At 36.8% G+C, this 27446-nt stretch overlaps 1 protein-coding gene across 5 annotated transcripts; it reads right to left on the bottom strand.

The window, feature by feature from the left end:
* Positions 1-452: 452 nt before the first annotated feature.
* LOC142623140 (F-box protein At3g07870-like) lies at positions 453-6090 on the bottom strand. 5 transcript variants are annotated; one of them, XM_075796537.1, is made up of 4 exons: positions 5978-6089; positions 5521-5616; positions 2411-4014; positions 453-1107 (listed from the first exon to the last, which is right to left on the bottom strand). In XM_075796537.1, the coding sequence occupies exons 3-4, from the start codon at positions 3760-3762 to the stop codon at positions 993-995; spliced, it is 1467 nt and encodes a 488-aa protein (XP_075652652.1). In that variant the 5' UTR covers positions 3763-4014; positions 5521-5616; positions 5978-6089; the 3' UTR covers positions 453-992. The 5 variants fall into 5 exon arrangements, with proteins under 5 accessions (XP_075652652.1, XP_075652653.1, XP_075652656.1 ...); XM_075796538.1 differs by having other exon boundaries at positions 2411-5167; positions 5978-6077; XM_075796541.1 differs by lacking the exon at positions 5521-5616 and adding an exon at positions 5033-5167 and having other exon boundaries at positions 5978-6067.
* Positions 6091-27446: the final 21356 nt, after the last annotated feature.

The raw sequence follows: 27446 nt of genomic DNA, 5'->3' as shown, positions 1-27446 counted from the left end.
CACGTACTCCATGGAACATGTCTCTCACAAGAATGTGAGTCCCATATTTTCATAGAATCTGCATCATTGTGAGAGACCTGCTCCAAACAAGAGATAATGTTCGCTGTTAATCCGGGTTAACTTGTGTGGAAAACGCATTAAGCATCCAACAAATTGTTGGACTACCGAAAATTAGGACAATTGTCAGCTGACATAGTAAAGCATCCAAACCTCCAAGGCCTCAGATGCATGTCAAAATAAAAGACATTTGTTTATATAAGCAGAAAACTCCTTTTTCTGCCATTTAGATTTTGTTGTTGCAACCTAAACGTACAATGTTCCACTTAAAAACCACATGTTTTAATTTTCTTTTTATGAATATTTAGCAAACTCGGGAACCATATGTATCCAAAACCAAAATGTTAGTTTTAACATACCTTCATCACCTATGGAAGTGAGCTAAAGCATAAGTATGACTTACAAAGGTCACTTTAGATTAGAAATCACAGAAAGATTAAATAATACGGGGGAAAAATGCAAATTGTACTCTCTAAGTTTGACCAAAATTCATTTTAGTCCTCTTTACTTTACTTTTGTTCAAATGAGTCATCTGAGTTTCATGTTCATTCAATTAAGGTCTCTCCATCAAATTTCATTAAATGTTGTGGTTAAGTGTCCAAAACTCAATTGAACGAAAGCAAATTTAAATGACTAAAATAAATTTTGGTCAATCTTAGAGGATGCACTTTGCATTTTTGCCTAATAAACAAAAGTATACTTGTCAAATAGCCCTCATCTATCCTTTCCTAGCAATCATCTGTCCTTTCCTTCCATACACTTGAAAAGCAAAAGCTATACGCCAACTAATATATGAACTTAAGAAGATAAAACAACTAGCCAACCTAAGTGCCAGTATCTGTACAAACTTCTAAAGCATGTTCAACATTCGCAAAAAGATTCTTCAAATTATAGAACATCAGCTCAAAAGCTCATCATCTAAAACACATATTTACCTATTCTTCACCACCATCTCCCCAAAAGAAAGGTAATTGAAATTCATTTCTTGGCTCGCCTTGTTCCACTAGATAAAGAGTTTCAGGACCTCCCAAAAATCCATGATCAAAGCAACTGAGTGAACAGACAACATAATGTTAGCAAAACAGACACTAAAATAATGGCAATTCAATCTTCTAGCTATCAAAAAAATTTCATGACAACTTCACTCCAGTCACACATTACTCGCTTGAATGCCACCAGAACTGTTTGCTTTATCAAGCTCAGACTTGGTGGAAATATATAGCACGTTAGCAGAAGTATTGAATTATCTTTCAGTTTGTAAAGATGATGCTAATTGCAATCTATTGATAGTATATCACTGTAGCAATAGCATGTAAAAAAATCTTTATGAAAACTGTTTTACAATTAACAGATTTCAAGGTGCTTTTCAAAACTGAGGGTAATGATTAAATATCATTCGTATTTGATATGCATCCAAAAATCTTACGGTGCAAGCTAGCCTACAGTTTATGAAGCCAGAGTATAAAAGTCCAGTAGTCATCTAGTAACATATAAACTAGGTATTGAGGCAGTGGCCATATACTTCCATAATAAATACAAAAGTGTAAACATTACAAGCACCAGGACAATAAAAATTAAAAATTCGTTTAGATATCTACAAGATGAAAATAATAGATCAGATTGTAACATGCTATCTTTGGATGGCAACTTTTAAAACATTATAACAAAGATTAAAAAAAATTGATACCAGGAAAGTTAAACATGAGTAGGAATTTATCCTTACGAAAGAATGGAGTCATTAACACCAATCTAAAAAACTGACAATACACCATGTCATATGCAGTTTAATTTGAGCAAGTGAAAAATTAATTTAAGACCAACCTCAACATGGGAAATCCTCTACCAATGCCAGAATAAATTTAAGAAAATGAAACATTTCAGTTGGTGTGTACTTCCATTTTTGAATTCCAACACTATTCGAACTTCTATTTGATTTGCTAGTAATTGTTTTAGGTACTTTTTTCACCTTAAATAAAACCTCTATTACTTATCCCAAAAAAAAAAAAAGGAGAATTTCCAAAAACATGGCAATTTATGTTAAGTCCTGCCACAAATCATCTACTGAACTAATTAACAATGAATAATAAACGTGAACTATCTACAGTAAAAAATAAGTGATTTTTTATAAATAAAAAAATGCTGAACCCCAAATACAATGGCAGTACACTTGAGCAATAATGTTTAAGCAACAAAGATTTTATCATAGAAAAACTACTCCAATCTAAAACAACAATATGCTTAATAGTTTGAGAAAATATATTTGGCACCAAATCAGCTAAAAAAGAACACCATCCAAGAAAAAATTATACATGATAATGTTAAAGTAGTTTGATTAAACTCATAACTATAGTACCTTGCTTTGACATTTTGCACATTCAGATGATCTCCTCCAACAGCATCCTTAAGAGGGATGAAACTTGGTACATGGGTAATTGCTTCAAAGACTGATTGAACTCCATGAATCACAAGAAATCTAAAATGTCTTTCTATGGGATTATATGCAAATAATTCCCTCTTACCATACATCATTAATAAATCTCCATTCTCCAGTAGCATTATTGGTCGATATGGGCCACCAAAATGCGTGCTTATAACATACTCTTTAGTCCAAGATGTTGGATCACCATACTCCTTCATCATCCATATATCCATATGATCAACAAAAGTGCAGTCACATACAGAAAGACAATCTCCTAAAACTCCCATATTCAAATGGTGCAAATTCTCTTTTTCTTTGTGTTTCTCTCCAAAGTGAGGAGGCAGCAGGAACTCATTGAACCTCTCTTCCTCAAAGTCAAAACCAACAATAAAAATCAAACCCTTCTCATTATCACTTACTCTTAACCAATGAATAACCCCATTTAGATATGTTGCAAACAATGATAAATCAAGGTCAAATGGAGCGGGTCCAATGCTCCTCCATGAGGCTGTGCCTAATGTATAAACCTCAGTCATCCTCTGAAAAATGTTCTCAAGACGAAACACCAATCTTACAACCTTGTATTTGTTACTTTTTCGACAATGACCAAACCCCGGAACCACAGAACCCCACAATGAATTGTCATCTACGGATTTCGGGACAGTTATAAATTCGCTTGTAATCGGATTGCATACGATATGAGGATTGTTAAGCATGGGTTTGCTTAAAAGAAGTATCCCATTACATGAATTTACAATAGAAAAATCATGGTCCACAAAACTACTACTGCTACCACTACTTTCAGTATCAGAATGTGCAATTGGGAGATAAAGTTTGGTATTGAGTTGAGTCTGGTGGTGATGGTTTGGGTGAAAAGGAGGAGAGGTATTGAGAATGGAATGAGTATCAACCCAATGAAGGGTTGTGGTTACATGAGAGAGGCTATTGGAGCGGAGAAAGAGCTCAAGGGGTTGTTGAGGTCTCGAGAGGTAGAAATAGGTGAAAAGAGGATCAGAGATTAAACAGTGCCAAGAAGTACATACACACCTAGACACCAAGATTGAGTTGAGAGGTAGCCTTGACAAAATGTCGATGAGTGTGTGGCCTGGAAGGTCCATTATGGTTGTGCATGATGTTGATGATGATGGTGGCTTTTTGGTGATTTGGGAAATGGGTGGGGTTGGGGTTGATTCTCTTCTTCTTGTTCTTCTTATTTTCCTTCTCTTTGTGGATTTTCTGATTCTCCTCAAGCGGTGATTGGTGAAATATTGGAAGAAAAATTTCATCTTGTGGATGTGGAAATGGAACACAAGGATTTGGTGGGTCAAGTGAAATTAAAATCACCCAAGTGATTTTCCTTTCCTTGACTCAAGATGGCTGGTTGTTATTAACACTGTAATTGAGGTGAGGTTAGGAGGATGGACGAGGTCCACGTGAAACGTGACTGGTCAGTGATTGGAAGGAAAACATCCTCTCTGTTTGAAATAGACAAAACAGAGAAGATTCAGCTGAACAATGCCTCACTTCAGCTGCAAAACCTGAAGACACATGTACAGAAACATGAGACATATTAGATGAAAATAAGATATTCAAGTTGCTCTTGAACGACTATTGTCAAATATATATTATACTTGGTCAATAGAGCACTCAAATGCTCTCTCTCTAAATCTCACTCTTCCATTAACTTGGAAATAACCCATATATTTAAATATAAATCAGCATCCAAGGGCTAATACAATTTAGTCAATTATTTGTAAACTCACTAAGAGACCAATCTCTTTAAAATACCATTCACTTGACTTAGTTATTCAGGAAAAAAAAAAGTGTCATTAACAGGACTATGAGGTCTAAAAATACCAAATTATCGGATGTAAGCTGCCATTTTAGAGTCAGTCCTTCAAGCATGGAAATGAGATGACCAATGGAAACTAAAACCAAGAGAGGCACAAACCATGAGGTTGACTTAGACTAATGCAAGAGCGAGTGCATGCTCCAAAATGGGAATGAAAAGAATGTTTGGCAACAAGATTTCACCCAAAAAAATTACAACCAAGACAAAGTAAGCACATGACAATTGAACAAAAGATTAATGATCCTGTGTTGGCAAGATTGAAGATAGGCCTTCATCAATTTCAAAAAATTTCAATGTTGGAATCCTAGGTTGGATGATTTTGTCCTTGTTTAAAATGACTCCACATAACTTCAAGCCTGATTGATTTACGTTGGTCTTTTTAGTGAAATTTGAATTTGTGGATATGTGTTGATTCCTTACTAATATCTTAATTAATTTGAAATTTGATTGGATCGGTCAAGATTTCAACTATTTGCTTCTTGACTTTTTCTATATGTAAAAAATGACAAACCTTGTTATGTGTGGCATATATTGCAGCTATAACATTGTGTTTTAACAAGAATAAGACATAACTTATCTCCTAGTTGCTCAAGTATATCCTACTCATTATATGTTAAGATCCATAATCTTGTATTACTATGATGTAACTTTATAGAAATTTAAGCTATATGTTAAGCTCAACAACAAAGTGGAGGTTCTAATACAATCTGTGGACCCAAATGTGAAACTGGGTTCACTTGCATGACTTGACATCAAAGCTTTGCCTGTCTCTGGCCAAACTCCTCCACAAGCACTAGCAGACCTGCACGCTGAGCTTTTGGGTCTTCCAAAAAACCTACCTGTTGAATATTTATAATTGCCTAATTATATATTACAATCTGATTACAACCTCTTCAGTAGAACTGAGCTAAAAACAGTCAGAACCCTAAAAATTCTACAAATTAATTATATGGAATTATAATTAAAAAGAAAATTATATTGGCAAAAAGAAAAGGGGTTACACAAAGTCACAAACTGTTTGCAAAATACTCGAGACTTCTTCATCTTATTGTCTTAAACATAAACAAAGAAATTTATTCTTCACTCATCCTATCCTAATCCACTTAAAGCTGGTAGCAAATTTAACTCATGGATGTGGGGGGGATAGTAAAATATGCTCCCACTTTAAATAGGCATAGACACAGAAACTTACCCCCACTTCTGATGTAATCAATGATTTGAGGACTTCTACTTCTAAGAACCCATCCAACAGAAGCAGAGGCCTCACTGAAACACCATATCTACAGTTCTGGTTAAATATCAATCAGTCAACAAATTGCGTCAATTGTTTTACATATTCAATTAGTACTTGACTGACAAACACAATAAAAAACCAAACTTGTAAATTTATAAGCCATACGCATGCAAACCCACATCCCAGTGTCCAAGCCAAAGCCACATTTTCAGTTTGACTCAGGCATTTTGTCGAACACTTTGAGGGTAATGGGGTTCGCCTTTCATCTCATGCAATGAAAGTCTGTCAGAGAGGGTACTGATTTCCACTCTTTATTGAAAAAACATATCTTGGAAAAACAAAAAAACAAAACAGAACAGAGAGAGGATCTAAAAATTACTACAAGACTAGAGAGATCATAGAGATTGAGATAGACCTGGTGAGGCCAACGATTTGGGGTTGTTCTGCGTCTGGGTCCTGACTCCTGATGGTTTCAGTTTGAGGTTTTTTTTTAAATCAGATGGCTAATGGCTTTCTAGTTCCTACTTAGAACACTTGCAGCAGTGGAGCTAAATAGCTATATAGCTATTTTAGCTCCACCAAAACACCAAAAAGCAAGATGCAAAGAAATGCTAAATCTATATTTTTTTAAATTCTTTACATAGCATTTATAGATAGATGTGCGCACTATTCATGAAATTAAAAAAAATTAATTTTTTATTGTGTGTTCACATTACCTTTTTATTGTGGTGTTTTTATTGTAGTGAAATGTATTATTTTATTGTGGTAGATATCTTATTTTATTGTGATATTTATATTATTTTATAGTGTTGAAAGTTTAAAATAGATCAATCATTAAGACAGTAAAGAGTAAAATGATAAAGTAACTTTTGATGGAGCTAAATTGCTAAATTTTTAGCTCCACTGCTGTGGATGCTCTTACTCTAGTATCAATTGGTCTCTTCTCGGTTTAATAAAAATATTATATGAAAAATTAAAAAATATATATTAATAATATAATTAGAATTGAGAAATACCAATATAAAAAAAATTAGAAATAAGATATATTGTAAAAATAAAATAACAAAATTACACAGTATGGGGAGATTGTTTTAGATTATTATAAAATAAATGATGAAACTATTGTTAAATTTTTTGAATTTTTTTTATAATTAAGTTCTTTTTTTTTTTTTTTTGAAAATGACCTTCAAAACTTTATTTCATCCTTAAACTAAATCAACTCTAACGAATACATCAATATCTGATGAAAACATTCAGTTCCTAAAATCATAATACATACGGAGTATTTGTTTTACTAGCAAGTGCATGAGCAACATTATTTCCTTGACAGACGATCACAAGAAAAACAAATACTCTTAATTTGCTTTGCCATGGACAACAATATTGCTCCTTAACTTTTAATTAGAGTAGTTCTAAAAAATATATATATTTAGAAATATAGTTTCACTAAAAGTAAACTATATTAATAATTTAAAGCAAAAATATCTTTCAGTCTTTTTAGTTTTTACTAGTTTTTGATCATTTCAATTTTCAACAATATGGAAAGGAAATTAGTAACATAAACCTCTCTATTGAAAACACCAAAAGGCTCCTAAGTCTTAGCACCTTTGGTCTCTATTAATTTAGGTTTGCAGTCATTTTGGACTCTCATATTCTTAAATTGTCAATTTACTTCATCCTATTTAAGAGCACATCCGAGAGCATTCTTATCAAGGGAGTCAAAACTTTTAGCATTTAACATCTCCAAACACTACTTTATCTATCTATTTTAATATCTCACTTTATAATATACCAAGCATCAAAAGTTTTTTTTTTAACAACTTTATTTACCTCCTCGAAAAAAAAAACTTTATTTAAAATTTTTTTTCTCACTATGTTTCTTTCTCTCTCTTCTTATCTATGTCTCTCCCTTGGATTTTTTTTTTTAAAATAATCATATTTCTCAAACAATTTCATTAGTTAGCCAAGGTTTGAAACTATTTTGGTATCTAATAAATCAAGTCTGTTAAACTCGATTTTGCTCTTTAAAATTGCACTTGAAACTTGAGTGTGAGACACTCAAGTATGAAACTCAAGTGTGAAACACTCGATTTTCAAGTGCAATTTCAAAGAGCAAAATCGAGTCTAACAGACTTGAATTATTAGATACCAAAATAATTTCAAACCTTACTAACTACGTGCAATTTTAAAAAGCAAAGTTGAGCTTAACAAACTCGATTTATTATAAACCAAAATAGTTTCAATCCTTAAAATAATAAAATAGTTTAGCTTTTATAGTTATTTTCAAATAAAAAAATCCCTCCCCCTTTCCTAAAGAAACCTACCAATTTCTTCACTGTCCAAGCAAATAGCCATAGCCGCACCCACAGCTACCCACTGCTAACGACCACCAAAAAAAAAAAAAAACCCTACCATCCAGCAGCCACCACAATTACAACAACTGCCACTGCCACCACCTCCCACAACCACAATTCCCAGCCACCAAAATCACAAACCCAAACCCACAACCTCATCACTACCAACAAGCAAAAAAAGAAAAACAACCCACCAAAATCACAACCAAATCACAAATCCAAACCCACAACCTCATCACCACCAACAATCGGAAAAAGGAAAAGAAAGGCAAGAAAAGAGAGAGAGAGAGAGAGAGAGAGAGAAGAAAGGGAGAAAGACGGAGTGACAAAAATGGCTGTGAATCGACATCCATTTTTTGCTTTCTTGTTATTCTTCCACTACCAAAACCCAGATTCAATGGAATTAAGACTGTGTCAATTGAAACCCCTCCAACCTTGCTTCACCAAAAGGAGTCTTTTTCTTGCAAAGTCTTTTTCTTGCAAAAATGGTCACCACCGGCGGGATACTTGGGAAGCTGGATACAAGGGAGAGAGTTAGTGAGTGTCTTTTTCCTCCAAAAATGGTCACCACTCTTGCATAGCCCCTCACATAGTGGAGAAAAGAAGAGGTTGGCTGGAGTGACAAAAATGAGAGTGATAGAAATGATGTAAAAACACAGAAAAAAAAGAGAAAAAAAGAGGAGTGACAGAGATATGGTGAAAGAAAGAGAAATATTATTTTAAAGGAAATGAGGGAGAATGATATCAAATATTATTATTATTAGTTATAACTTTAAAGCTAAGGTTGGGTGTCTAAGACGAGAAATTATACTATCCTGCTAAATCATGTTATTTGTTCACTATTTTATTAAAAGATTTTTATTTGTTTAAAATTGTAAAGTTAGTAATCAGTTTTTATTTATAAAAAAAATTTAACCCAGCAATTTTAAACAAGTGGAAGTTTTTTAGTAGAATAGTAGACCACATCAAACGTGACACTCTACTATAGCTTGGATGCTAAAAATTATAGCAATAGCATCGTTGATGTAGCCTTATTTTATGGTGCGAGTGATTAAAAAATAACTTTTTTAGCATTTCATAGCTATGCTTTGAATGCTCTAATAAATTAGCATTTAGATCCTCTAGAGTTCCTAGGGTACTCTACCAAGTAGAGTTCATTAAATTCTAACCACTCTTTAATGATTTAATGGTTTAGATTTTGCCATGTCAGCATTTCATTAACAATCATCTTAATTGTTTTGTTTACAACATTATTTTATTATTTCAAGAATATTATTAATAAAATGCTGACATGGCAGAATCTAAACCATTAAATCATTAAAGAGTGGTTAGGATTTAATGAACTCTACTGATAGAGTACCCTAAGAACTCTAGAGGATCTGAATCCAATAAATTAAGGATCACGTTAATGGGTGTTTTTAAGATAATTTTTAATAAATCATATTAAGAAAGTTTTTATATCACTTTTATAAGAAATATAAAAAATTGTCAATAAAATTAATTATTTTATCATTTTTTTATAAAATGTTTCTAAAAATATTTCTCAAACCAATACCCTTAATGGTATTCTTTAACATTTCTCATAAATTAATGATATACCCTTTCCATCCATATTTGTTTAAAATCTGCCGCTAACTTCACTAATTTTATTACCATAAACAAAATTACAAAAGCAAAAAATTTAATGGACTAGGAAAGCATAATAAATTGTATTAACGGGAATTTGGACGAATGTTTAATCTTTAATATGCTTCCTAGTTCGTACTGGGAAGGCCATAAATGATTCGGAAACTTTTTTTTTTTTTTTTGTTAAGAATGATTTGGAAACTTAATTCAGGTGCAAATCTTTTTTTTTTTTTATCAGAAGTGCAAAACGTAAGGCAGAAAAGTCCTAGCGGTACATTTATGATGTGGGCGAATATTTTGCGAGAAAAAGTGACTTTTTTTTTTCTTGGTTTTCTGTTTTTGTGAACAATTTTCTATTTTCAAACTCAAAATAATTTATTTAGTTGGGAGATGAAAAAATGCGAGAATAGAAAATGGAGAGAGGATGGAAAAGATTTTAGTTTCCCTTATTTGTGATTGGTTGGGAGGGTAGAAAAGTGAAGGGATGAAAAACTTTTTTGTTTGGTTGAAAATAGAGATGATATAAATTTATCATCGTGTCCCTATTAAATAAAACAAAAAGTAACATATTATACTTTAAAAAAATTGTGTATAGATGGACACTTCAGTAAAAAAATAAAAAATAAAATAAAAGCATAAGAAATTAACCCAAAACTCTTTTTCTTAAAAAAAAAAAAGAACAAAAACAAAAACCAACCAAAATTAATGAGAAAATAAACATATGATCACTAAATAAAAAATAAAAAAAAAGAAGAAGAAGAAGAAGAAGAAAGCTACACGTCCAGGAAAAAAAAATCATAAAAAAAGAACAACAAAAGAAGCCAACATGTCCAGACAAAAAAAAAAAAAAAAAAAAAAAAAAAACAACACGCGTTAGTAACAAAAAGAAAAAATCAAAAGATAAAAAAAAAAAAAAAAAAGCCAACACGTTGTAAACTTGAAGGTGAATTTCAATGGTATTTTTGGAGGCTCATTTCATGAGCTTTTCTTTCTCAGTTTTTTCTTTATTTTAAAGAGAAAACTTTTTAATGGGTTCAGATGCTCATATGAGCCCACCATTTATTTCTCTTCCTTCCCATCCAATCAAACATATTTCAAAAAAAAAATTTCCCCATTTTTTCTTTAAAGTTTTCCATCTCCATATTTCACCTCCAAACAAACACTAAAACAAAAAGAAAACAAAAATAGTTTTCAATTCTCAAAATACAAAAGGAAATTGAAAATAGGCTTTTATCTATTTTCTATTCCCTAAGAAACACGGAGAAAATAATCTGGAAATCACAATTAATGAACCTGCGCCCTAGTTCGAACCCCACTAGCAACAAAACATGAAACTTCAACAATTTGTTTCCTCTTTTTCTCTCTTACGTGATGGGCTGTTTCTCTGCACTCTACTACGTGGAACTTGACGATCTTAGAGAAAATGACCACCTTTGTTCCTGGTGGCATCGATAGGTTTCAAGGGGCTTCAATTTATTGCTAGTGGTATCAATAGGTTTCAAAGGGCTTCAATTTAATGATGGTGGCATCAAATTGTAAACTTGTTTGCCTTCTTGTTCCAAAACAATTGCTACTTATATGTTTGCCTTGCCAGTATTTGCATTGATGCCTGATAGCGGCGAAGCTGTAAGTTTGGCAAGGCCGTGAATTGGGTTTACAAATAGTAGATCAATTTCCCTTAGCATTGAATAAATGAACTACGGCTTATGGTTTAGTTTTATCTTATCTATGGCTATGGTTTCTTTGATATGAAGCTATAGGCTTATGGTTTATCCGATGGTAAAGTGGACACCCATTTTGCTTAACATGTGGGTTTGCAAAGGTAATGTGTTAAATTGGCGCCAATACTAAAATGTACGTCACCAAATTAACTAAGCAGCTGAGCATCATAGGACATTTGCTAATTGTTGGCAAGTGGCAATCATACTCCTACCAAAGAAGCCATAGTTAATGAAAATATATAAACACATTTACTGATTTTTTTTATTGTTGGAAAACTGTTTTATTCTTTTAAGTAACCAAACGTGTTTTTTATTTTGAAAACACCAAAAAAAATTGTTTTCTGATTTTATTCTTAAAAAAACTTTTTGAAAACAAAAATAAAAAACATTTACCAAACATTAGCTAAACAATTTTTATGTGGGTTCAGCCATTATGACTTATGAGGGAGTGCTACGTGCCAAAATCTGATAACAAACTTTATTGTAACCTAAGGCTACAATTTCTTTATAAAAAAAATTAATATTATTATATTTTTTGAAAATATAACAGATGGATTATATGTTCTTTACGCTCTTAACATATGTCAAATTTTGTGTCAATTGGATGTTTTTTACTATATGATTCATGAACTTATTTTTTATGTAGAATCTTAGATTATAAAAACTAGCAATTTAAATATAAGATGATTTAATTTTGTACCTTAAAGTTGTTAAAATTTGAATTTTATCCTTAATATTATATAGGGTCATGTGCTATTTTAGGAAAGTTTTTATACCAAATTAAGTTAATTACTTTTTTCCATAAAAATTTTCTAAAAATATTTCCTAAACCAATACCCTTTAGGACATCCGATAACTTTTCCCTTTTACATATAAGGTGGATTTAAGTCATTATGGGATTTGATAAGGTGTTCCTTAACGGAGGCGACTCCACATGTTGTCTAGGGGTTCAAATGAACCCCTTTGACTTGAAGAAAAAATTATATATATATAATTTTTATTAATTTAATTTACCCTTAAAAATATTTTTGTACTTTGATCACATATCAGCCCAACCTAAAATCAAACAACATAGATCACATATCTCTCTCTCTCACTCCTTCCTCTTTGATCTCTTTTTTATGAATCTCATCTCATTTTTCTATCTAACTATCTCGATATCCTTTAAAAGTAATGAGTAAATGTTTATGAGTTGTGAGTATCTCTCTCTATTTATTATAATTTTATATTTCACGTGTGTTCAAGGGCCTTTTTTCGGTTGCTTGGCCACATGTTGTCCACTGGAGGGGTGACCTTGCAAGGCTCGAGTTGTGTTTGGGGAGTTGAATCCGAAACTCAACATTGGGTCATGTGGTCCAATGGTTACCAACGTACTTTGAAGCCTACAAAACCATTAAAGCCAAAGTCTAAGAATCATGATAATGGTTAAATAAATATATAATATGTGTTTGATATAATAGCTTTGATTAATAGTTATAATAGTAGTCAAAATAAAGTAATACGTATTTAAAAGTGAAGTAATCATGTACTCAATGATATAAATTTAGAGATATGGAAGCAGAGTCACTTATCTTTGTATGGTTTGTAGCTCCAGTTGTGTAGCATCAATGAGTTAATAGCATTCCAGCAGAATGACTCTAACGATGGAGAGACAGTTTCCCATGATAACTTCAAGATTGAAGGGGAAAAATGGGTGCATCTGGAGGGAGAGAGAGTATATCCAGCTGTGTGTAGAGGTTGGTTAAGCTTATCCCTTTTATTATGCATTTAAGTGAGTTTCCTCCTTGACAACGCTCTTTTAGTTGTTGTGAAGTTATGAATAGTGATGTCTTCCATAAGAATGGTTTTTGTATAGAGTATTTGTGCCTTCTAAGAGAAGGGCTTTTGTAAAAAGTATTTGTGCCTTCTAAGAGAAGGGCTTTGATATGAGATTTCGGTGCCTTCTAGGTGAAGGGGTGTAGTATTAGAAGTTCATGCTTTCCATGAGAAGGACTTTTATAAGAGAGGTAGAGAAGAGTAGTGAGATGTGTTTATGGGCAGCAAAATAGTAGAATTTCAGAGTGAGAGAATATGAGAGTGGAGCTTAGAAGAGTTGTAGTGCGTTATATGTAATGGTGTAGTAAGCGTGTATGAGATTGTATAAGAGAAATGGAAAAAAGAGATGTTTAGAGATATAGGCAGCAAGATAGATATATTTTCTAAATATGGAGAGTGAGAGAATATGAGAGTGGAGCTTAAAAGAGTTGTAGTGCGTTATATGTAATGGTGTAGTAAGCGTGTATGAGATTGTGTAAGAGAAATGGAAAAAAGAGATGTTTAGAGATATAGGCAGCAAGATAGATATATTTTCTAAATATGGAGAGTGAGAGAATGAATATAAGAGAGTAATGGTGTTGTAGTGTGTTCAGTAAAGCTGTTGGGATTTTCTGCTGAAGGATGTTTGAGGGAATATGAAAGGTAGTTATGAGCTAAAGGCTGAAGAGTTTAGTTCCTAATTTGGAAACTAAAACTTAGAAGCTCAGAACTTTATTAAGAACTTAAGAAGATAACTAGAGGGAGAGAGAATAGAGAAGTTTATGAGAGAGTTGTTCTTCTCTATTGGTGTGTTTTGAGGTGTTGATGAAAGACTCTATTTATAGCTGAGTTTAAGGGGGTATTTAGCAAAGAATCTGAGCCAAAATCTGTTCCAATCAGCAATAAATTTTCAGAAAATCCATCCTAGGATTTGGCCAAAAACAGTATGTTTAGCTTCAAGGTGTTCTTGCTATTTTGGGTAATAGCTGCTAGAGGAAAGAGTAGCAGAAAAGGAAAGGACTTTAGCAAGAAAATGATAGTTTCTTTAGTTGGTTTTGATTTTTAGCCAAATAAGGAAATTTTGTAATTTCAAGGCTGCTGGGTGCTGTTTTGAAAAAACTATCACAACTATCAGAAAAAGCTGTCACAATTGTCATAAGACAGCTGTTGCTTATGGTAGAAGCAGATGAGGTCAGCTAGATGATGTTAGGTTGCTAGAAAGAATATTTAGCATTTATTTCATGAGTTTGGCTAAAAATAGTAAGTGTAGGAGGCAAAATTATAAGCCAATTATAAAATTTCACATCAAAATTTAGTGGCAAATTCTAAATTAATGTCATTAAATTAAATGATGACATGCGTCATCCAAATTGACATCACATTGGCATATCAAAATTTGCCACGTGTCATTTGGCCCACAAAATAAAGATAAATTTCCTATTCAAAATTTATGGATAATTATATTTATTAAAAAAATAATAATAAATAAAGATAAATTTTCTATTCAAAATTGATAGATAATTATCTTTATTAAAATAAATAAATTAAATAGAAATAATTATTTATATTTGTTGATTATTATCTTTATCAAAATAGATAAATAAAGATAATTTTCTCTAAGAAGACTTTGGGCCAATCAAAAGTCTATTACACACTTTCAAGTATATCAATTCAAAGTGGAGATTATCCTCTGAAACCACTATAAATAGAGGACATCCCCTCTCATTTTCAACACTAAGTTTTGAAGAGGCCCAAGCTCTGGAGAAATTATGTCTCAAGAATCTTTGAAGAACTTGAAGAATCTTTGAAGACTTGAAGAATCTTTGAGGAACTTGAAAACATATGAAGGGCTTGAAGAACTTGAAGGACAATAAATTTCTAATAAGCTCAAAGTTAGAGATTTATTGTGAAGATCAATCAATCCATCTTCCAACTAAAGTCAAGAAGATTTCTTATTCGAGTCAAGTTCAAAGAAGAGAGAATCAGAGGGTATTCTTTTGTAAAAGAATTGAAATAGAGATTGTACTCATTATTCATCAATACAAATTTATATTTGCAAACCATATTTCTTTTCAATTGCTTGATTTTCTGCAATTGAGAAATTTTGTGTTTATAGTAAGATCTCTTTTAAGGGTATCTTGCCATTTTGGGTATAACAACTGGCTGCTGGGATTTCAGTATTAAATGGTTAGTAATATCACTTTCAGCCAGGTGTCAAGTGTTGAACACATTACTGGTATTTTGCTGAAAATGTTTCCTTTTTTGGGTGTTTGTATTTTTGGTCTAAGATTCTATTACAACACATTTTAAGTAAGTAAGAGAATGATTGATTGATAGTTAATGAAGTTTTAGAAATCTAGTCAAAGTCTTATTGTGTTGTGACTTGATCTTGGTGAGCAAGAAGAGCATTTAATGCTCTGCTCTAGTAGCTGGCAGAAAAATATTTGGTCTGATTATGGCAAATGACAGCTGCATATTAGAGATATCATGAATATTTTATATATTTAGAGATTAAAGATAGCTAATCAAATTAGGTCATGTGTTTGAGTTGGATTTTAGCTGAAATTAGTAATATAGCTTATGTAGAATAATATAATTAAGTTTCTAAATTTGTATAGGAATAGCTAGGAATTGAATGAATAGTTATTTTGTCAACATTTAGATAGCTGGAGATATTGAGTATTTGTTATATGATGGATATTAAGTTTTAGGAAAAGAGTAATGGGGAGTTTTATCATTTTAAGTGTTATGTGATAAGAGATGCTTACTATATGTTACCCGTTGTATACATAGACTCGTCAAAGTTTAGGGAGTTGGAGAAGACATGCCAAGCAATATGTTTCTTTTATTAACGTTAAACCGCTGGATCTTTATAAAACATACCTCTTGGCTCTCTAAACCATGACTCCCAAAGTTTCCCCAAAGAGATTCATGAGCTTGGATCATAAGCTGAAGATGAGATGACATACATTGGGTTTTGTTTTCATTTTTTTATAAATACAGGCTTTTGTTGGAGAAGCTGCTTTCCATGAGTGTGAGAGAGGTAATATGGGCCGTGAGTTTTGATTCATTGCTTGAGCCCAATCCATATATTAATGTTGATGATGTTGTGGCGTTATGATCCCAATTGACGAAAAGGAAATGTGGACCATGAATCGACCTCTTGAAGTAAGGATCTTATGGGCCATGTGAGCTCAATCCATGAGATATAAGCTTATTTTGGGTTTTAAAGAGATTTACCCAAAAAATCAATAATATGTTGATGTGGCATGAGTTACCAATGAAGTAGTGCTATGTGAGGCGAAAAAAGAGTCCTCAACAACGTGTAAGTGTGTGTCTAATATTGATTGTGTGCATTTTTTATTTATTTGTTATAATGCTATTTGTGTGAATTTTGATGCATGTGAATGTGTGTTCTATAGTATAAATATGATATAACTTTATATAATTTAATAATTAGAAAATATAAAGGGTTTGTTACATGCATGTGTATTGTTATAATGTTATAATAAATTTTTGTTATAAAGTTAGTGATTTAAGAAAAAAAATATAGCAAAGTTAGTGATTGTTCAAGTGTTTAATTGGTTCCTTCTAAAAAAAAAGTGTTTAATTAGTTTTTTTTTTTGAAAAATAATTATAACATGCTACTAACCCTGCAGTTTGAACCCTTTCCCCCCTAGACCCCCAAGCACTTTATACACAAGGAGGTACAAATTCAGTTACAAGGCCTTTGGTAAGTGTTTAATTAGTTAAGTAGACATTTAGTGTGTTATTTATGTATGGATAAATGTGGTTGTGTGGGATAATAATTAATAGGAGGTTGAGTTTTGTCAAAATATTTTTATAAAAACAATGACAAATAAATAATGATAACTGTATAAAAATAAAAAAGAAATACAAACTAAACAAAATAAAATAGTCAAACTATCCATATGGACTAATAAGGTAAATTTGTAATATTAATGCTCACCCATGACAAGGCAAAAGACGACGGTCATAGTAAGGTCGTTAGCGTTGCTCATGATAGATGACAATAGCGTAATGTCTATGGCTCCACACCGAAGCTGACGACAACACAAGAAGCTGACAGGAATAAGCTGAAGGGGATAAGAAAACCTCCGACAGATCTAACGTGGCCTTACTTTATCTCCATGCATGCGTGTGTAAGGAAACTTCTTGTGCTCCATGCTTAATCCTAATCAAGAAGATTCCTAATCAAGAAGATTCCTACAAGGAAAGAGCTCTAGGAGATACACGAATTAAAGAGGTTCTCTCCTATAAAAACCCTACGCTACTATAAAAACCTCAAAACCTTTACAAACCAAGGTACACATAATCTACCCTAGCTCTAGTACTCTAGAGTTGTGAAATAAGAGATTTTTCTAACTTGGAGCACGTAACCCTTTTATGTTGTGCAGGTCCTACTTGGAGCACGTAAGGACCGTGTGGCTCACTGACGATATTCGACATCATCAGTTGGCACCGTCTGTGGGAATTTTAGCGACTTGTAAAGTCGTATTATTGCTTCCCGGACAAAGAGTTGCATGGTACTTACTCGCTCGATAACGACCACCAACAACGCTCAAAGAGACGAATCACGCACGACCACACTCGAGAGACAAGTCCAAATTCTAGCCGCCGCCATGGAACGCCTCACCAAACAGAACCAAGATTTGGAAGAGCAGCTGCACCAAAAGAATGCGGGCACTAACACTTAGGAGGAAGACCAAGAAGGCACCAACGTTGAGAGAAGGAACCAAGAAGGACTAGAGGGTAGCAATGCCCCAAGCAGACTGGAATGATGTGATATGAGTCGATCATCCGTCACCGATACGGTTCCATCTCATATAGTCACCGAGATACAGATGATGAAGGAACGGATGGACCTTATGATGAACGCCCTTAGAGGACGGGTGTCTAGCGACCTCGATGACTTGGTCCATCGAATTGATTCGCCATTCACAACGTCCATCACTTCATTCCCCCTTCTACCGAAGTTTTGTATGCTACAGGTGGAAAATTACGACGGATCCTAGGACCCCTTAGATCACTTGGAGTCTTTCAAGACCCTGATGCACCTTTAAGGAGTGCCGGATGAGATCACGTGCAGAGCGTTCCCCACCACGCCGAAGGGACCCGTAAGAATTTGGTTCAGCAGGTTAATGCCTAACTTTATTAGTACCTTCAAGGAGTTAAGCGCCCAGTTCGCCTCTCACTTTATCGGGGGACACAGGTATAAGAAGTCCATTGCATATCTGATGAACATTAAGCAACGGGAGGACAAGATGCTGAGGTCTTACATAGCTCGTTTCAACAAAGAGGTCCTCTCGATCGATAAAGCTAACGACAAAATACTCGTGGCCGCTTTCACGAATGGGCTACGAAAAGGTAAGTTTCTATTCTCCTTATACAAGAACGACCCGAAAACCATGTCAGATGTGCGATACAGGGCAACCAAGTACATGAACGTGGAAAACGCGTTGCTGGCTTGAGAAGATAGGCCTAGGAAAAGGGAAAGATAGGAAGACGTATGGCAGGATAGGGGGTGGAAGATGGCCAGGACTGGAGAGCGATGGGAGGACAGGCATTCCAAGCCCCTCAAGGGAAAGTTCACTAGTTTTACCCCGCTGACTGCCTTGATCGACCAAGTCTTGATGCAGATCAAAGACGAAGGAGCTCTGACATTTTTCGGCAAATTGAAGGGAGATCCCAATAAGAGGTCTAAGGACAAGTATTGCCGCTTCCACCGTGACCACAGTCATGACACGGCTAAATGTTATGATCTGAAGCAATAAATAGAAGCACTCATAAGACAAGGAAAGTTGCAGAGGTTCGTTAGCAAAGAAAGGACGGATCCACCACAGGAGCAGATCCCTCTGTGAGAGAATGAGATTCCTAGGCCGCCCATAGGAGATATAAGAATGATCGTAGGGGGCGTTGCGGCCTCTGGTTCATCTAAAAAGGCCTGTAAGACTTACCTCAAGATGGTTCAAAATGTCCAGCTAATAGGCCTCATACCCAAGATGGTATGGATTGACAATCCTATCATCGAATTCTTAGAAGAAGATGCGTGACGTCTCCACCACCTGCACAACAATGCATTCGTCGTTAACATCCGGGTAGGGGACTACAACACACATCGAGTCCTGATTGGCAATGGCAGCTCAGCCCACATACTCTACTACTCGGCGTTCCAGCAGATGAGGATTGACAAAGAGCGACTAGTTTCGACGAACGCTCTGCTTATTGGTTTTGGAGAAATAAGGGTATTCCCCCTTAGCGCTGTCACTTTGACCATAACCGTAGGTGACTACTCCTAGCAGATCACTAAGAATGTAACGTTCCTTGTGGTCAACTGCTTGCCCGCTTACAACACCATCATAGGATGGGCTACCCTTAATTCGTGGAAGGCTGTAACCTCTACCTACCATTTAATGATCAAATTCCCTACTAACTATGGAGTAGGAGAACTACGAGGAGATCAGGTGGTTGCACGCGAGTGCTACATAGCTATAATGGAAATGGACAACCATCTCTAGGCCATGAACATAGAAGAACATTGGACAGTGGCAGAGCCCGTTGAAAGACTTGAAGAGATACTTCTTGACGATTCCCGACCAGAACGAACAACTAGGATTGGCACCTTCAATAGCCGGACGGTCTGTCAAGCACTCACAACTTTCCTCAAAGAGAACTGGGACGTATTTTCCTGGAGCCACAAAGACATGCTAGGAATCGACCTGTTAGTCATGGTGCACAGGTTGAATGTGTCGCCTTCCTTTCCACCCATCCGTCAGAAGAAACGGGTGTTAGCCCAAGAGAGAGATCGTGCTGTAGTGGAAGAAGTCCCCGAGTTACAAGAGGCAGGTTTCATCAGGGAAGTTTACTACCCCAACTGGTTGGTGAACGTTGTGATGGTCAGGAAAAGCAACGGAAAATGAAGGATGTGTGTAGACTTCACAGACCTAAACAAAGCATGCCCCAAAGATAGCTACCCCCTTCTAAGGGTCGACCTCCTAGTGGACTCTATGGCTCAACACCAACTGTTGGGCTTCATGGACGCATTTTTAGGATATAACCAGATCCAAATGGATGAAGCAAATCAGGAGAAGATTTCATTCATAACTAGCCAGGGCCTTTTTTGTTACAAAGTCATGTCATTCAACCTAAAAACGCAGGTGTAACATATCAGCAGCTCATGAACAAGATGTTCACATAGCAGATTGGGAGAAATGTTCAAGTCTATGTCGACGACATGCTGATAAAAAGCTGAAGAGAGGACGACCACTTGGAAGATCTCAGGGAAACCTTCGACACCCTTTGCTTTTACAATATGAAGCTCAACCCAAACAAGTGTGCATTTGGGGTAACAAGAGGAAAGTCCTTGGGATTCATGGTGTCTCAGAGGGGTATCGAGGCCAATCCAGACAAGATCCAGGCCATAATAGAGATGGTGCCCCCGAAGAGCATGAAAGAAGTACAAAACCTCAATGGCAAGGTAGCCGTGCTAAATAGGTTCGTGTCAAGAACGATGGATAAGTGTCTACCTTTCTTCCACACGCTAAAGAAATCTTTTGAATGAACAATAGAGTATCAGCAGGTATTCGAAGACCTGAAGGCCTACCTCTCATCCCCTCCGTTGTTGAGTCCCTCCCAGCCTAGAGAAGAACTGTTCCTTTACTTAGCAGTATCCCCAGCTACTACCAGCGCGGCCTTGGTCAGGGAAGAAGATAGGGTGCAGAGACCCGTGTACTACACAAGCCGGGCACTCAGAGGTGTAGAGGAAAGATACTCGCCAATGGAGAAGCTCACTTGCGCTTTAGTTACAGCAGCCTGTAAGCTCAAGCCATACTTCCAAGCTCACACGGTGATCATTTTGACTGACAAACCGTTACGGTGAGCAATGAGCAATCATGACGCTGTCGAATGGATGACAATATGAGTGGTAGAGTTAAGTGAATTCGATATACAATACTGCCCTTATACTACCATTAAGGGGCAGGTGGTCCCTGACTTTATTGCGAAGTTCACGAACGCAGAAAGCCAAGGGGTAGGAGAGTATCCACAATGGAGTATACACACTGACAGGTCGTCCAACAGACAGGCTGTGGCACAGGCATTGTACTTCGTTCCCCATAAGGGGACGAGATCGAATGCATGGTTTTTCTTGACTTCCCTAAGACTAACAACGAAGTGGAGTATGAAACTTTAATAGCAGGACTAGATCTTGCTAAGGCAGTAAGAGCCACGAGCATGATTATCCATTGTGACTCCTAGGTCATCATAAACCAAGTAAACGACGATTATGAATGTAAGGGCAAGAGGATGAAGAAGTACCTTGAACAAGCAAAGAGAAGAGTGGACGACCTATAGGCCAAGATTGTTCAAATCCCTAAGGGAGAAAACAAGCAAGTCGACCGTCTTGCCAAGGCTACATTAGCAGAACACATGGTCATCCCCGACAAGGTACTCTCCTTTATTTAGCTTTCGCCACTGATAGATGTCGTCAATGTGTACGAAATGAGTTCTGAGAGCAATTGGACCACCCCTTTAGCCTCCTACTTAAAAGAAGGCATACTACCTGATGGTAAGGAAGCTGCTAGAAAGCTGAAGGTTCAGGCAGAACAGTTCGTCTTGATAAATAATGTCTTGTATAAGAGGGGTTTCTCCTGACCATACCTAAGATGTTTAGGCCCAAGAGAAGTAGATTATGTCATGAGAGAAATACACGAAAGGATCTGTGGCAACCACTCAAGGTCACGATCATGGTGCATAAATTGATTCGGGTTGGATATTACTAGCCGACTATGCAGGAGGACGCCCAGATTTATGTCAAAGCCTGCGATAAATGTCAAAGGTTCAGCAACATCATCAGACAGTCGAAGGAAGAATTGACCCCAATAGCAGTTTCGTGGCCATTTGCCCAATAGGGACTAGATATTATGGGCCCATTCCTGATAGCAGTTAGACAGCTGAAGTTCCTAATAGTCAGCATAGACTACTTCACCAAATGGGTAAAAACTGAAGTCCTGGCCACCACCATGGAGAAGAACGTACGAAACTTTGTTTGGAAGAACATCATTTGTAGGTACGAGATCCCTAGGGTCTTGGTCTCAAATAACAGAAAGTAGTTCAACAATGATTCCTTCAGGGACTTTTACTCACAATTAGGGATCAGGAGCCACTACTCCTCCCCTGCCCATCCTCAAGCCAACGGACAAGTTGAGATCGCGAACTGATCCTTGCTTCGAATCATTGAAACTCAGCTCGAGGGGGAAAAAGGTGTATGGCCAGAGGAGTTGCCCAGCATACTATGGGCGTACAGGACGACAGCCAGAACCCCTACAGGAGAAATGCCGTTTTGACTAGTATACAAAAGTGAGGCAGTCATCCTAGTTGAGGTCGGGCTCACGAGCTACAGGGTGGACAATCACGATGAGGGGAGAAACGATGAGGCCATACATCTATTGCTTGACCTAGTTGACGAAGTCAGGGCGACAGTTGAATAGAGACTCGCACGATACCAGGACCTCATGGCTAAACACTACAACTCCTGAGTCAAACACCGAGACTTTAAAGTTATAGACCTCGTCTTAAGGAAAGTAGTGGGCGCCAGAGACCCCGCACAAGAAAAGCTCGGCCCAAACTAGAAAGGATTTTATAGAATCACGTCATGGCTAAGAAAAGACACCTATCACCTGGAAACACTAGACAGACAAAAGTTGCACCACTCGTGGAACACCGAGCACCTCCGAAAATACTACCAGTAGACGTGATAACATGAAAAGCGACACTCCTCATTCTCCAATTTATTTTACTTTATTTTTGCTATAGTACTTTTTAAGCCCATAGGGCCGGTCTTTTTCTTTAAATAACAATTTTTCTACATACATTTATCATAATAAGAAGAGTTTATTTAGAAATAACTGATGTATCTATCTGTTTCTACGTGTTTATTCTACATGATTATCAAGTCCACAAATGGACGGATTCATTAGTCCATGAGTGGATGGATTTGTAATTAAGTCCAAAAGTGGATGACCTTATCATGTGAGGATGAGTCAATATGAAGTCCACGAGTGGACGAATTCACTATTAAGTCCACAGGTGGACGGACCCATGATTACAACCATTAAGTTGACGAGTTCATCCCACAAGGATGGCCTAATATTATCAAGTCTACAAGGGGATGGATCCATAACTAAAGTGGACGGATCCATAATTAAGTGGGCGGGTTCATGACTTAGTCCATAAGTGGACAAGTTCATCCCATAAGAATAAGTTAATATTAGTCCACAAATGGACGGATCCATAGTAGAACCATAAGTGGATGAGCTTATTATAAGCCCACAAAGTGGAAGAACTTATTACCAAGTCCGCAAAGTAGACGAACCTATTACAAAGTTCACAAAGTGGACGAACTTATTACCAAAGTGGACGAGCTTATTAATAAGTCCACAAAGTAGACGAGTCCATTACTATGTCCACAAAATGGACAAATTTATCAAGTCCACAAAAGTGGACGAGTTTATCAAGACCACAAATGAACAAGATTATCAGGTCTGCAAAAGGATGAACTGGTAAAGGCCAGAAGTGGACGAGTTTAGTCCACAAGTTAACGGACTAATTAAGCCCATAAGTGGACAAGTCTAAATCCACAAGCAGACGAAGTTGTCCTGGTATCATAAGATAGAAATACAAAGTCCTTAAGAAGGACACATTCACAAAACAAAAAGCACACTAAATCAAGACATATGAAAATCAACTAAGGCAATATATAGAGATCAATATAAAGCAACGAATGTAGAAAACCGCTACAGTATAAAAATGTTTTTACAAGCAAACCCTAAAAAACAAAAGGGCATCAAACATTATCTGGAAATTAGGACAAATTTACAATAGAAAGAAAATGCTAAGTTCAAGGAGCCGGAGGGTCTTGTGGGTTTTCGTCACCCCTAGGAGGAAGGTCTTGGATGCCTTGAGTGGAAGGGTCTTCAGCAATAGGAGGATTGGTCAACGGGGTCAATGGGATGATAGGCTGGTCCACGGTGGGCTGGGCAAGGACGACACTGTCACCTTTCGGATTCGCCTTGGACTCGGTGAAGCCGTCACTTTCTTCGAAGATAGTGTCACCCACGGGTGTCAATAGCAGAGGATCGTCTATAGTAACCTCAGATAAATCCAAGTTAGGGTAGATGGACTTGACCTGCTTTAGGCAGTCCTCAAACTCGTCACCATAATAGACGGCGCAAGCATCTATAAAAGGTTGTGAAGCCTTAAATTCTGCCAATGCGTCAGTCCTGGCCATCTCCACCTAGCCTAGAAGAGCCATTAGCTCATTTTCCGCCGTCACCTTAGCTTCTTGCTCTTTTTTCTTTTGATGACCCTCCTCCTCCAGCTTTTCCTTTAGCTCATTCACCTTATGATTAAGAGTACGGAGAGCTTCCTTGTACTGCTCTTTTTCGTCAATCAGGTTCTTGATACACTTGTGTAGACAAGTAATCACCCCCTTTTTAGCAATGCCTTTATCCTACAAAACCTTCATACAAACCAGTGCCTACATGACAGAAAAACCGTCAGCCTATTGAACATAAAAGTTAGTATAGAAAGAAAGGAAGAAACATACTCAGGCAAGGTTGAAAAGACCTGACGCCCCCAGCTTCTCCGTTGCTTGCTCAGCGCAATGATCTACTTCCTTATTAGCGATGATGGATTCCATCACCTCAATAGCGTAGTCCTTGTGGGTAAGAAGGTGACGATCAGGACCCTAAGTGACGGGGCCTGATGTTGTCATTAACCCTTTGCCTACCTCGTGGCTTGGCTTAGGGGGCGATGCTTTCTTGGGGTGCTTATCCCTAGGGTGACAGTAGCTTTCTTGGAAAGACAGTCCTCCTTTCCGTCAGCCTTCCTCTTAGGAACCCCCTTTCTAGTGGCCTCAGGGGTCGACGAGGACGTCCCCTCTCCCTTTGCTTTCTTTTCTTCTTCCTTCCTTCGGGCACCAACGCCTCTGCCTAGCTCCCTCCATTTCTACAAAGGATGAGTGACAAGAGTTAGAACATGAAACGACAAAAAGAAAGTGACAGGAGAAATTAAGGGATACTTATGTCGACGAGAATAGGCGTCTAACTTACGAGCTACCGGTGTTGGCTCCGGACCTTCGCAGTTAGGTGTAAAGTGTCGAGTGTAATGAGGTCCCGACACTTCTGCTCATCCAACGGGATTTTTGTTACCCGGCGGATAAAGTCTTCTTACTCAGCTGTGATATGTGGGCGAACACTAGCTAAAAACAAAGAAAGTAAACGGTGTTATAAATTTGAAACAAATAAACCAAGGGAAGAAACAGACGGGATTAACCTGAATCCTTGACAAAAGCCCAAGTGTTGTCAAAACCATGAGGCATCGTCTCCCACGCTTCCTGACGGCATACCCAGTTTGTCCCTTCTAAAAAGAAATACCTGCCTTTTCAATTCCTATTAGAATTAGGCATATCATATACCAGCTTCAACCCTTTCTTCCTTGCTATGATGTGGTAAATCCCCTCGGACGAGACGATATGTTGAGGTCGATAGCACCAAAAGAACTCGTCAAAAGTTAGCTGACGGTTCCCGCCACTTAGACGACCCTATAAAATCTTAGCCCCTATGAATATCCTCCAAGCATTGGGGGCAATTTGACTGACGAACAAACAAAAAAAGTTAGCCAATTGACAGTGAAGTGCAGTCAATGGCAGCCTCAATCCTGCTGTAAACATGGCATTGTACATGCCAACATCCACAGTCTTCCTTGAATAGCACTTCTCAAACTTCCCAGGGAGACGGATTGGGATGTCGTCCGGGATTTGGAAACAGTCACGTAAAGTGCTGAAAACCTTGTTCAACATTGTCGGCAGAAAGTCATTAGCAGTCTATATCTTGGGAAGGATGAAAGGATGGTCATCTCCAAGGCCTCCCGAAGTAGTTTCTAAAGCCTCCTCACCACCGTCATTTCCATCTTCGTCACTTTCTCTCTCCTCTTCCCCCTCATCACCCTCGTCTTTGCCCTCACTCACTACTTCTTCCTCATCTTCTCCTTTACAACTTTCCACTTCCTCTTCAAGAGATTGGGCTGACGTTTTGCTCTTTGACGATCAGGAGAAGCCCTCCTCGGGCTCATGACTTGACTGGAATACCTCATCGTAGTTCGCTCCCTTACGGACTGACGATTGTTCACTCGTCGCTTCTCTAGACATCTGACTACCTATAAGCGATGGATTCATTCTAAGAACCTAAGTTGACAACCTCACTATGGAATTAATTAACTAGAAAAATAAAAAAAGTTAGGGATAGAATAAAAGAAATGAGAACTTACAAGTAAGCGATTCCTTGGAAAAAAGGATGGTCTTGGAAAGATGACGGCAGTGAAGGTGACAGGCTTTTTCTCTCAAGATTAGTGAGGATTAAAATGTAGGAAATGAGGGAAGAGCTGATATATATATATATATAGGCAGAAAATGTACGGAAGACGAAGTGACACTCTCGTCCAGAAGCGGAACCAATTAGCTTGCGCCACGTGCTCAAACATTTAATAAAGGTTGCTAGAGGAATTGCCCATAAGTGACCTATCTTTTCTCTGAACAAATAATGATTAAAGCTACAGGGCTAACTCCATAACCCGTTAGCTAAAGCTGACGAGGCTATGGAGTAGAAGGGCAACTGATAAGGGTGCAATATTAATGCTCACCCATGACAAGGCAAAAGACGACGGTCATAATATGGTCGTCAGCGTTGCTTATGACAGACGACAATAGCATAACGTCTACAACTCCACACCGAAACTGACGACCTTACCAAGACGACGATATAGGAAGCTGAAGGGAATAAGCTGAAGAGGATAAACAAACTTCCAATGGATCTGATGTGGCCTTACTTGATCTCCACGCATGCGTGTGCAAGGAAACATCTTGTGCTCCACACTTAACCCTAATCAAGAAGATTCCTACAAGGAAAAAGCTCTAGGAGATAAGCGAATTAAAGAGGTTCTCTCCTATAAGGAAAGAACTTTTGAACCAAGGTACGGATGTCAACCCTACGCTACTATAAAAACCACAAAACCCTCACAAACCAAGGTACGCATAATCTACCCTAACTCTGGCACTCTAGAGTTGTGAAATAAGAGATTTATCTAACTTGATCGTCGGAGAGTTTTTGGTCGGTACCACACCGGTACTCTTTGTAGGTCTTCTTCTTCCCTTTGTGTTGTGCAGGTCCTACTTGGAGCACGTAAGGACCGCGTGACTCACTGACGGTTTTCGGCATCATCATGGACAATAAATAATGGAAACTGATAATGAACTATCATATACCAATTTCAAAATATAAAAATTTATATAAAGAAATTATAAAACTTCATG

Source organism: Castanea sativa, chromosome 2 (assembly GCF_040712315.1).
Source record: "Castanea sativa cultivar Marrone di Chiusa Pesio chromosome 2, ASM4071231v1".
In the NCBI taxonomy this organism is placed as follows: Eukaryota; Viridiplantae; Streptophyta; class Magnoliopsida; order Fagales; family Fagaceae; genus Castanea; species Castanea sativa.
Note: the sequence above shows the minus strand (reverse complement) of the source record. Positions and strands in the feature narration are given on the sequence as shown.

Coding starts and splice junctions, on each gene's coding strand:
- LOC142623140 (XM_075796540.1), bottom strand. CDS start 3,762: ATGAAATTTTTCTTCCAATATTTCACCAATCACCGCTTGAGGAGAATC. Junction 1,108..2,410: donor GTGCAAAATGTCAAAGCAAG/GTACTATAGTTA, acceptor CTGTTCACTCAG/TTGCTTTGATCATGGATTTT.